Genomic DNA, 12,496 nt, shown 5'->3' on the forward strand with positions numbered 1-12,496 from the left:
ATCAAACTGAGCGCCTTTATGTCGTTCAGCAGCCACGCCCCCGTCATCTCTGCTTCCGGCTTCACCGTCTGCACATGAGCCAGCAGTCCCTTCTTCGCCAGCGTCATGCGCATGGCAAACTCCCAGTGGAAGTAGTTGCGCTACCGAGAAGGACTTCGGCCTTCTTCGTCGACATCGAGGCGGCGTCTTGTAGCTTGAGAGCCTTGTGCGGCTGTTAACCTGTTGAATAGTGGAAGGCAAATGCCAAAATGAATTAGTTAGCAGCTACACAATCTACCCTTCCTACATGTCTGTAATTACCTTCCGGTGTGCCCTTCTTTTTCCTGATTCTGATAGCAGCCGCTCTCGAGATTCTCCCTGCGACGCCTCGACAAGATGAAAGTCGCGAGAAAGAAGTTCTGAATGTGATCCAATCACATCCAGCACTCGCTCCATTATAACCCAACCAGATTTTGCTATACGGATCCTAGTCATCATTCGTCGAGTCAGTTGGCTTGTCCAGCTCTCATTACGCGACGCCACTTCAACACGAAAACGTTGTCTATTTTCCACTTTGCTGCGGAAGATTAGTTGAACATGGCATGCTGAGGCGGTTCCTGTTGATTGGGAGACTCGTATACACTTCAGCGTACAACTGCAGGGCTCCAAGACATAAAGATATTACTCACATGGTTTTTTACGGACCTCCAACTTAAGATCGATGGAAGAAATAATGGATGATCTATCTCCTCTAATGAACATAGCATTCTGACACGTGAAAGAACTTTTCCTATTCAATGCATTAAATGAATGCGTTGAGTCATTTCCGCTAACATCAAATGAAATTGAGGCGATTCCCCATTTGAAGATTAGTTACTCCATACATGCTGCACTACATAGCGGAGTCGAACAGATGATTTACCGCACTTTATGTGACGCTTTAAGTGTCTGGATACGACCGCTTCTGCTGTCATGAGCTATTCAGACGACGGCAATACGGCCTGAAAGATTTTGTACGAACTGGTGGACTAAAACCATCATCACTCCCAGAAACCACAAGCAGCATCCAATTGATGATATAGAATCGGAACATGTTTCTTGATGAACTTCACGGTGAGTATTACCTGATAGACGATCTGAACCTGATGAGAAGAGTCCGACGTCGAGATTTGAGGATCGATTGATGAGAACAAATTTAAAAATAGGGGGTTGCTATCCTAGATAAAGAGATACATTTGCTCGGTCACGACCTAATTCAATACTGCTAGGTGCATCTTGTAGCGACAATATATTGCGAGCCTAGACTTACGATCGATCGCTCTGATAGAGAAAATTTTAGGACTCGAGACGGCTTTTCTCATTATAAGGCGAGACTCCATATCTCATTTAATAAGTGATGATCACATCGGCCGCAAGGCAGGATAAAATACCTTCACTTTGAAGCAGGATGCTCATCGTTGATGCTACCCAGCCTTTACTTTATTTGTTTTTGTATAGTCATTCTTGTGCTTTGTGCTTTGAAATCTGCCTCATTTTATTCCACCGATAGCCACCAGATGCAACGTGTCTATGTACCAATAGGCTCTTTACACTGAAACACTTAAAGCTCAATGCTAGATGACTTTCAAACGTGTATTTATGATGAAGGCCGTTGTATAGTTTTCATTTGTCCACATTGACTTGTTTTACCGGCATATTGGTACGGTCACACAAGATAGTGTGGCCCGCCCTGTCGAGTGGATTAGGACTATATTGCAAAAGCAAAATCAAACGCAAAAATTAAAGTAGCACTCGATCTAAAAAATAACTTACTTTTCAGAGTTTTCAACAATGCAGCATCTAGTCGCATCTGTTTCGAACGGTTTACGTATATCCGCATCGCTGCACACCGCAATGTTGACCACAATATATCTCGCGGAAATTGACACAATAGTTTACCATCTTTGCCAAGATAACCTCTGAGTTAAGGTGTTTCATTGCCGCTTAATTTGGGAGATGCGCTTACGTTTCGCCAAGACTTTAGATTGGTACATGTCAAGATGCTATGTCACCAGTAATATGTCCTGTATTACTGGCACGTAAACTCGATAATCGTGCCAACAATCACTTTTCTAATAGCCAAGTCTTAAAATGTAGAATGCACCATTCAAACAGCGTTTATGATGCCGTTTGGACCAAAAAAATTCTTTCTATTTTCATTAATTTGGTATTAGAGAATATTTTCTTAAAGCTGCCTTGGCGTCCTCGCTCCCTGTGTGTACAACATGTCTGATCATGAGATCGAAATGTGGACTGTACGCTTCACGTAGAGCTTGAGTCAAGTAGTCGTGTGGCTTATCGTTGTAAAGTTTTTCTGCGAGCTCAGAAACCGCCTTAAACTCGGGACTCAACAGGATAGTAGATAAAGTCTGACTGAGAGGCTTTTCAACGTGAAATTTCCATCCAATTCCCAAAACTTCAAGAGCTTCCTTCAGACTGCCAGCATCTTCGATCTTTCGCGCGGCTTCCGCTTGTTTTGCCTTGGAATTATCGAAAACTTTTCATGGATCAAGAGATTCCAATATTTCAGCGAATGACCAAAAACTTGTTTTTGTTGAAGGTTGGAACTGCGTAAGCGATTTAGCGGTGGTTGCGAGTGCGTTTGTTTCTGTTATCGGCGATACCATAGTCGTGGAGACGAGTACAACGCTTGAAAATAGAAGGCCAACAATCAGTAGAATGACTTGATATCGCATGATTATCGAGAAAGGAAAGGCTTAGTGTTTGGTGGATATCTGCAAATGAAGAAAGAAGTGCAGGATATATAGAGCCATAGGCATATGCTCCGGGAAGATAGTCACCATGGGTTCTGCTGGCTACTTTAAGCTTGTGTAGAACAGATGTTGATTGCATATTAAATGTAATGGGTTCTTAGTGTGTAGCAATCATACAAGCGATGCAACAATCAAAAATCTTCCTTGCGCGTATGCTCGATCATAATATAACACATCAAAAGTGTTTTCTTGCACGAGAGCAACACCTCAATGCTTGAATGCAATATCTGTCGGTTTCGTTGATGTATTGACTCCTCGAATGCAGCATCTGGTCAAATAGATCAGCTAGCTTCCAGCACGTGCTTGGGAAGACTTTGATGCATGTACTACGATGGCTTGGTGCGACAAAAGTGTTAAATTGACTGAAATTATTTTCCAGTTTAGTTTGATTTCGTATAAAACGTAACTTAAGCGTAAGATACAGTGTATCAATTCAAACGAGCCCTCTGAAAGTCTACCAAAAGCTAAAATACCATGAAATTATAGATTGGAGACTCACATGGCACAATCACCTTCATAATAAATGCACGTTTGAAAGTCATCTAGCATTGAGCTTAAGTGTTTCAGTGTAAAGAGCCTATTGGTACATAGACACGTTGCGTCTGGTGGCTAATCTGTGGAATAAAATGAGGCAGAATTCAAAGCACAAAGCACAGGGATAACTATACAAAAACAAATAAAGTAAAGTTTCGGCGTCTGAGCTAGCATCGACGATGAGCATCCTGCTTCAGAGTGAAGGTATCTTGTTCTGCCTTGCAGCCGATGTGATCATCACTTTCTAATTACGGAGTCTTGCCTTATAATGAGAGATGCCGTCTCGAGTCCTAAAATAATCTCTATCAGAGCGATCGATCGTAAGTCTAGGCTAGTCCACCAGTTTGTACAAAATTTTTCAGTCCGTATTGCCATCGTCTTAATAGCTCATGACAGTAGAAGCGGTCGTGTCCAGACACTTAAAGCGTCACTTAAAGATTATGGAGTAACTAATCTTCAAAAAGGGGCTCTCCTCAATTTCATTTGATGTTAGCGGAAATGACTCAACGCATTCATTTATTGCATTGGACAGGAAAAGTTCTTTCACGTGTCAGAATGCTATGTCCATCAGAGCAGGTAGATCATCCAATATTTCTTCCATCGATCTCAAGTCGGAGGTCCATAAGGATCCATGTGAGTAATATCTTTATGTCTTAGAGCTCTACAGTTGTACACTTAAGAGTGAACAATATCTCAACCAAAAGGAAACGCCTCAGCATGCCATGTTCAGCTAATCTCCGGCAGCAAATTAGAAAATAGAAACGGGTTAAAAATTGTGACGTCTTTTTCGCATTCAGTTATAAATATGCATCCTACTACTCAATAATCTGATGTCGTAATGGTTGAACCCACATCCATTTGCGATGCAAAGTAAAATTGATGATGGTACTGTTTTTTATTTCATGTAGTATCTCGACAACAGTTTAAGGCGATCCCACAACATATTGACCACCTTTCCACTCTCATTCTCCTCAGCCGTTCTTAGTTCAAACGCCAAAATCACCCAAGCGATGAAACTTCATTTGACAATAAGAACGATAATGATACCGACGTTTGATTCTGCTGCTTAAATTTTCGTGATCACTCTAATCAGGATTATCAAGTTAGCACAAATTTATTCAACGTTTGTAAGACTCGTAAATTGTAAACTCACATCATATCGCTACGGATATGTGTGTAAGCAAAATACATGCTGTCGCGAGCGAGAGGATACACGTTTGCAGGCTCTAGAATTTCCATCGCAATGCAAGCGCAAACAATAGAGTGTTTTCTTTCTGTTGTACGGAAATACCTTGCAAAGAATCGCATAATGCTTGCGAAGATCAATAGGTCGCTGGACTATTGGATACCTGCTTGCTTTTGCTATAGAAATCTCGATCCTTAACCGCAGATAATACAATCATCGCAGCCACTGTGTTCTCCACCGAGGCATATACGTCAAAAATCTCTGAGATGTCAAATATTGCGATTTGATCAGGCATTCCACACATGACATCCATTACTTATCATAGAACAGAAATACTGCGCAGCGCCATCTGGATACACGGGGAGAGCAAACGGTGCATGAAGTTTACACTCCGTCGACTAGACTACGGGCAGCTGTACTAAGGCAAGATGGAAACTAGTCATAAAAAAGATGTTATTGAGGAGGGAGAAACACTGTGACGCACAAATACTCCAGTACCACAATTCTTGACGTCACTGGTAAGTTGCCCCACAAACGTCATATTTCAACAAGTTTAAGTGCAATTGAGACCTTACCGATAAAGAGGTCATCAAATTCTACAGCTGCTATGCACCGTACGCGACTCCAAAGGCTATTTAAGCTTCAAGACCAAAAGGAAGTTTGTTCAACTGACCCAGTGTCTCGTTACACTATGTGATTATTGATGTTTCTCTTAATATTACCTAAAAGTCGAATGCAGATGATTGTGTAGGCGGTGTCGTCTGGAAGATGGTTGAAGAGATTGAGGCCACTTAGCGATACTGTTTTCTCGCTGACGTGATGACCTGAACCGTCGATAAAAATCACATTTGCTTTGCTCATCCAGGGCATCAGCACGGTCCATCAAGTCGACTGTCGAACGCCGATCTTAAGAGGAATATTATGCATCTACGCTGAGTAAGATGTATTGGCTGCTTGAAAAGTTGCTCGATCCAGTAACCGTTATCTATAATCTGAACGTCATGAACACCAAACCGGCATTCCTGATAATCTTGTACCTGGAAAAGATCCAGCATTCATTGGTGTATTCGCTGGTCAACCAATCAGCCACCTACATGCTACGCTTGCTCCTCTCCAGCTATCAGACGTCGTCATACCTTTTCGATATTTTGTCATTCTACTTAAGATTGATGTGATAATAGGTTAGATGTGTCGAGATTGCTCGAATTTGTATTATTCTACTTAACTGAATTTCTATTGTTAATGCACCACAGCGAGTCAAGTATAAGCTCATCGTCGTGTTGTTTGAATGAGTCACTTGCGATCCTATAAAGCAAAAGTTCTTGATGGCTCTTGGAAATATTTAGCATCTTTCTCGGTGGTGGGAACAACGATTAGCCATACCAAAAGAAGTGGAAAATGCACAACATGACTCAAGTCGAGAAGATTTTAGCAATCAGATCTATTGCTTTGGCCAGCTCTCAAACGTTGAGCACCTTTGCAAACCAATCAAGGACGGGCGTGAGGTCTTAGATATATCTCTCCTCGAGCGTCAGCTCTCTAACCAGCTTTGCAAATTTGTTTGGCTTATTAAGTCAAGGACTATCACAATACTATTGTGGTAATCCTCAAATAATAATCAATCTTGACTCGTAAGGACGTGCAGAAAAACTGGGGTTTGATCGTACCTTAAATGTCTCGTGTCTCGTCGAATTTGTCTGGAAACTGAAGATGAAAGATGAACCCATGAGAAGGTCACAGCTTTCTTCGGATTCGGAGAGCTTGATAAAAAGCCTGGGATAGCTCTATCGATGTGTCCCACAAATTGTCATCATCTTGATTTACACAGACAATACTATATAAGACTTAGTGCTTTAGATTTATCCTTAGGAGACAAGATACAAATCTCAGAGCAATAGTGAATAATCCAACAGACCTTTACATTTCCGAATTGATGTAGTTAACCATTGTGTCGAGCATCTTTATCAATTTGGATTGTGCAAGCCGTGGTACCAATTTGATAGTTATTAAATGACTCGAACACATCGACAGTTTAAAGATGAGAATACGACATTGTGACATATTTCAGAAGTCGAAGAATTTAATCAATAATTTTAAAGACAAAGCGAGACAGAGACACTGTTCATTTGATATTCACTGCGAAGCGGCGATACTAATCTCTCTTTCCAATTGGGTTTGTCTATTGTCACACTACCCGAATAATAATTGGTTTCGTTGCGCGTACACCTTTTGCAACTCGATGATATGTCTATTTGAATATTGAATTATATTTTCAATAGCACATATGATGTCAACGACGACGATACGCGACTTTGCGAGTGAAAAGTGACCACAACTTTTGTATAAGAAGCAGAGCAAGTAGTCTAACCGGGTTGTTAGCAAGTTGGCGTGGACTATTCTTCATTCTAAATTAAAGCATTTAAATAATGAAATTGTGGGACGATGCCAGGAGAATGATTGGACCAAGCGTGCAGCGTCGTTCCTCTCTTAGCCGACGGCGCCACGACATTACTCACGTCTGGCCAACACAGTTGCTAATTTGTTAGGTCATTATTCTAGTAATTGTTATCCTCTCCACACGGATTGAAAATCGAAAACTGTCCGGAGCTTACCTATGTTATTACATGTTATTACGGCAAAATTCTAAATTTTCCGGATTGTACACATCCCAATAACATACTAAGAGTGATAATGACGGGCACGCCTGTTTCATCATGTCTTGTGAGCGACGATACGTGCTGTCCGCTACATTCAACTATATCATGAAATTATACTTTTCTGTTCAAAAGTTTTACTTTTGATAAATGTCATAATAGTTTGTAACTTGTCAATGACGATGTACGTGCTCGCGAGAGCTCGCGCAACTTCTTCTAGTAGTGGATGAAAGTATGTACGTGTGTGCGATTTGCAATTATTGTAAACCATCGCCTTCGTGGACGTAATTTAAAGACGTTTGTATTGTCTGTAAATTTTGGATCTGAGTGTGTTTTTTCTTTTTAGAACATTATAATTTATGTTCTATTAGCTAACTTTTCTATCACTATGAACTAGTGGATATGTGCGCGAGCTGCCCAATTCAGTGAGCTAGTGCTTTGGCTGTGCTGACGTCTTGCTCGTTATCCAGTGCAGCTTTGACCTTTCGAAGAGAATCACTGATACGATTAGCATCTGCTAGCTCCTGTAGCAGTTCCGAGATCTCTTTGTCATTCGCGATAATACGCAGATTTGACAAAAGGTACCAACCAAAATCAGCTTTAGAATCGGTCACTGCCCTATCCAGTTTGTGAAGATTTGTTAAGACATCAATGTCGAAGGTTTGATTATGCTGCAGATTCGGGTACTAATTATCTACCATGCCGTCTTGAAATTGGCCAACAGAGGCTGATAGTAGTCGCTGCGAGTGTTTGGTCGGAGACAATTCCATGAAGTCATCAATCAAAGAAAGGTTTTCTTTCTACAAAATTAACTTCACCATATTATATGAAGAAATTTATGATCATTTCGGAGGTATTGTAAAACTTTTTCATTTTTCATGAAGTGATTTGACGCAGTAGTCAAATATCAATCTCTCGAAAGCAAGACCAATCTCATCGTTGTTCCTTACAGCTTTCGCTACTGAAGCACGGAGGTAGCTGGCCTGAACGTTTGATGTTAGCGCTAATAAAATATACCTGTTTTTATCGGCTTCTTTAGCGAAGCATCAGCACGAACATTTTGATACCTTTTTGAAACCACTTCATGCTGAAAAGCTTGTCCGATTTTACATTTTTTTGATTGGTAAGAGGGACTTCTGGGGGCCCCTAATCTGTTGATACTAGTACCCACTTTAGGGGCGAGCGATCGAAGTGGCGTACCAAAGTTTATGAAGGGAATGCGGGGGAGGAAGATAAGAATTAACAATGCTCTCGACGAGATTGTGCGACTGGACATCGGTATGTGTTACACAATTAGTGTAATAACACAGTGGTGTGGCTACACCGTAATCAGGCAGGATTGCCAGTAGTAATGCATATTACTATAATAATTAGGCTTTGATACCAATACCGAGAGGCGTGAGAAAAGGTAGCGTGACCAAAAATTTGTCGTCTTCATAAAAACGACAATATTCTATATAATAGTGCAAAATGGCTCACTTATACGTGAACGCAGCAGTTCGATCAGGCAAGATTTTTAAGATACAAGAGTTGTTAGACAGACACACGATAAAGCAGTATAAAAATACAAACGCTGGGCTCCATGAACATACTTGCACGCAATGAGGATTCTTAGGATTAGAGCCTTTTAGCTCGTATTGGCAGTTCGCTAAGTATCCCACCAGAGATTGTATCAATGCAGCACCAATACTTCCTGTTCCATCAATAATTCCCGTGACAGTCGATAAAGCTTTTGCATTTTCTTGATACTCTTGTGATCAGCTGAAATAGCTGTACTGATTAGATTTGCAGGACCACCTGATGTGAGCAATAGTAACGCAGTCGCATGATAAGATGCACCATCCATAAAGTATAGCGTAATATAATATTTCAATTTGTTCAATGACGTACCAAGAGAAGAGCAACATCGTTACCACTACAGGTCCATTCTGTCTGAGACTAATCCGCTGATAAAATCACCAAAAATTGACCAATATCGAAGAGCATCTATACATATAATTTGAGACTATACTTGTTATCTCGGCAATTACGCTAGAAGCATACCGAAAAAGTACCAGCTTGTGAGCTATCCATGTGGAGTGAGACTGTTAGATAAAATGGAAGCCAAACGAACAATGCTTAATTGACAAACATAAGCCATTGCGTATGGAAAAGCTTGATGACGAAGAAAAGCACATACCAACACTTTCGATTGCCAAAACGACTTAGAACAAATCCTCAATCCAGGGATGCACCATCAACTTTTCCAGCTTCTACATCAATTTAGTCTGGTCTTTGTGAATGGCTACATCTGGTTTGGCGTCTTTTGATCACTGATAGCGATACATTACATCTATAGAATCCAGTCCAGCAGCTACCACAAGAGCTATTTTCCATGCTAATGCTTTCTCGACCAATGCAAACATTGAAGTGATAAGAACCGTACCGACAATATTACCAAGACATCCATTTCTACTCCAAATTCCAAGTACTGCACCTCGTTCGTTTTTGATAAATCACTTGCCCATTACTGCAACATAGCCACTTGATAACATAAGGCCATTTAGTCCCCATAGTATCGTACAATAGCTAAGTGCATGGATATTACCCAACGCTCCTAATCCAAGAAGTAAAGCATAGCTGCTGTAACCCACATACCACCAGCCATTATGCGTCGAACGTTACGTTGTCTTTTAATATGCTACGAACATACAAAATTGTCCATTAATCAAATTTGTTATGATAAAAAAGATTTGAAAAACATTTTTCATACCTGACATAGAAACCAAGCGCATTAAAAGTTTATACCGAAGTCCAAACATCTCAACTTGCTGCTCACGAGAGCGTTTTATGAGTCCAGCCACTTTTCAAGCGCCATATCTCTTGCAACTTGCATGAAACAACACGTAGCTAACAATTGTAAGAGAGTACACACCAAGTTTGGTGGCTGCCACCCCCTGGCAGCTGCGAGTAGATGCTAAAGATCCGATTTTTTTCCAGAAGCCGGAGCAGACCAGAAGAGAAAGATTGTCGACCATCGATCTATTATGTTTACGTATTTGCTGATCTTACATTATGTACTTAATCTTCATATATTCCACGAAACTGGCCCACGTCGAGATGGCACACGTTAATGTTCCATCATTTGTTGTCATGCACGAGCATAGCAGCTGATTAGCTTCCAAATGGATTGGATCTAATGTGCAAATTTTTCATAGCTAAAAAATAAATTCACTCTTCAAATTTCTGTGCAGTGCTCGAGTCTCTTGTTTTCAACAATGCAGCGGTAACGGTTTCATCTGCTAGTTGTTACACTGCTTTTGTCGTTCGTCGAGCTTGCATTTATTAATAATGTGCAAGCTGAAGCCGTCACGGAAGAACGAGGAATCCAAGTCGACGAAGGTTGGATGTTTCCACAAAATATCGTTAATAAACACAATGCTCGATTGGTCAAACGCTTTTTCAGAAATTTGCTCGATCAGCTTTCCGGAAGGAATTCGAAAACTGAAGTCAACATTGACGCTGCGATCAAGTCAGACTCCTCTTTTCGGGAGAAAACAAGCGAGGCAACCAGTTTGTTTAAATGGCGTCTCAAAAAGAATCCGAAAACTAAAGTCAACATTGACGCTGCGACCAAGTCAGACTCCTCTCTTCTGAAGAAAACAAGCAAGGCAACCGAATCGACCTTAAGGCAACCGCTTCTCAAAACATCTTCAATTAATGAGAACGTCAAGTAGGATAAGAGCGCTTCTCTGTAGTGGTTCCGAGTAATAATATAAAAATCAGGATGACTTTGTTTTCGATCCAATCCATTCAGACTTTTCGTCTGTGAAGAAAACAAGCAATTCAAGCGCCTCCACGTAGTTTTGAGATAGAAGATTGAATAGCGCACGCCCACCTAGTCTCTATTCTCCGTGGGGAGATACAGAGATTGGGGGCAATTACTTGTTCGCGGTCCTCGAATTCTAGGTTACGATGTACTGCACTTAATAAAAAGATGGAGAATGAAAAATTGCATTCTTATAACTAACAAAATAATTAGCAATGGATAGAAACTCAGAAAAGAGGAAGGCTCAAGCTTTGCTAATATTGCTCGTTTAGTACGCCACGAGATTTAACTCTGCAGACATTACAGCCGGTTTTGCAGAGTCAATAATTATTGCAGTGCAATGCTCCACATGTAATTGTGGTGGAGGCTTCACAGCGGCAGTTGAAACGACGCTTCATGAACGAAAACCTTGGATTCAGCCAAATGTAATTGAGGGAAAGCAATCCCATGATGACTTGAAACACAAGATCGGAAGCAATCGTCCTTTAGTTTCACAATCTACTTACGTGCTCGATATTCAGTATTTATATCAGCACTTTCGGGAAGTTGAATAAACAGAAGCAATACTAGGAGAAATGGTTTCACTCCGTGGATTTAATCACTATATTGAACTTTCTACCGGCAAATATTTATTCTCTCCGTGTTGATCCATGAAGCTCAGTCATGATTGATCTGTAATATCGCTCCGGAAAGAACATGAAGCAAGGAAAAATCGCAAAGAGACGAAAACATCCAGATAAAAAAGAGTTTTGATACAAAGAGGAAGGGAAACTGAATATGCAGCAGACGGGGAAACTAGAAATCTTCTGATCAAATTCTATGATATTCTCATCGCCAAATTTAGATGCAAAAATGAGAGTGACTGGACAAAATGGGAAGTATCTATACTGGCATTGTTGCTTCTAGCAATGGCTTAGTGAAGTTCTTTTAAGGCATCGTTTTTCTATGATGGGCTATACTTAGCCAATAAATAAAGGTACATCTATCGCAGCTCTCTGCTTAGAGGAAGCTAGCATCTATGGTAGAACCAGTAAGAGTGTAGCGGATCGCAATCCGCTACGTCCGAGAGTAGCCAAAACCTTAACCCAAGGTCAATATACTCTTTTGTTCAAAATTGAAACCGTCTTGTTTTTTTTTGCGGCAGAGCCGCCAACATCTAAAACCTTTGGTTCCGAATTAAAAAGGAAAATCCGCACGACTGTGGACGATGCACAAACATCAAAATATGTTTGTGCATACGTCCCATAGGGCCCAAACAACTGCGTCACAAGACGATGAATGTTGCTACTTCATTTAGCTGCCCTTGGTGCATCACCAGTCACTCCCAGAGCATCCCGCTCGAAGTACTTACCGCTGTCAGCGGAAAATCACTCGCTCTCATGAGCAATAGGTAATATCCATCTACCAAGTCGAATGCACTGTACTTCGTACATCCCACCTTGTTATTCCGAAGAACAGTCTTTCTAGGAATCAGCGTCTGAGCCGGAATGGTGGCTGCGTTGATCTTATTGTAAGCATGAAC

General features: G+C 40.9%; 4 protein-coding genes across 4 annotated transcripts; 1 reads left to right on the top strand and 3 right to left on the bottom strand.

The window, feature by feature from the left end:
- Positions 1-2,177: 2,177 nt before the first annotated feature.
- PHALS_01229 (uncharacterized protein) lies at positions 2,178-4,825 on the bottom strand (the record flags this gene model as incomplete). Its single annotated transcript, XM_024731055.1, has 2 exons — positions 2,178-2,498; positions 4,676-4,825. The coding sequence occupies 2 exons, from the start codon at positions 4,823-4,825 to the stop codon at positions 2,178-2,180; spliced, it is 471 nt and encodes a 156-aa protein (XP_024581271.1).
- A 71-nt stretch (positions 4,826-4,896) lies between these two features.
- On the bottom strand, positions 4,897-5,395 carry PHALS_01230 (uncharacterized protein; the record flags this gene model as incomplete). The annotated part of the gene is made up of 4 exons (XM_024731056.1): positions 4,897-4,947; positions 5,011-5,027; positions 5,088-5,152; positions 5,235-5,395. 4 exons carry the CDS (start codon positions 5,393-5,395, stop codon positions 4,897-4,899), a joined length of 294 nt encoding a protein of 97 aa, XP_024581272.1.
- A 3,528-nt stretch (positions 5,396-8,923) lies between these two features.
- Positions 8,924-9,870, bottom strand: PHALS_01231 (uncharacterized protein; the record flags this gene model as incomplete). Its single annotated transcript, XM_024731057.1, has 9 exons — positions 8,924-8,963; positions 9,057-9,081; positions 9,137-9,152; positions 9,210-9,283; positions 9,346-9,369; positions 9,497-9,549; positions 9,643-9,689; positions 9,754-9,762; positions 9,859-9,870. The coding sequence occupies 9 exons, from the start codon at positions 9,868-9,870 to the stop codon at positions 8,924-8,926; spliced, it is 300 nt and encodes a 99-aa protein (XP_024581273.1).
- A 626-nt stretch (positions 9,871-10,496) lies between these two features.
- Positions 10,497-10,882, top strand: PHALS_01232 (uncharacterized protein; the record flags this gene model as incomplete). Its single annotated transcript, XM_024731059.1, has 2 exons — positions 10,497-10,547; positions 10,628-10,882. The coding sequence occupies 2 exons, from the start codon at positions 10,497-10,499 to the stop codon at positions 10,880-10,882; spliced, it is 306 nt and encodes a 101-aa protein (XP_024581274.1).
- Between the last annotated feature and the right edge of the window lie 1,614 nt (positions 10,883-12,496).

The sequence above is a fragment of the Plasmopara halstedii genome, assembly GCF_900000015.1.
Source record: "Plasmopara halstedii genome assembly, contig: Scaffold_1343, whole genome shotgun sequence".
NCBI classification, from domain to species: Eukaryota; Oomycota; class Peronosporomycetes; order Peronosporales; family Peronosporaceae; genus Plasmopara; species Plasmopara halstedii.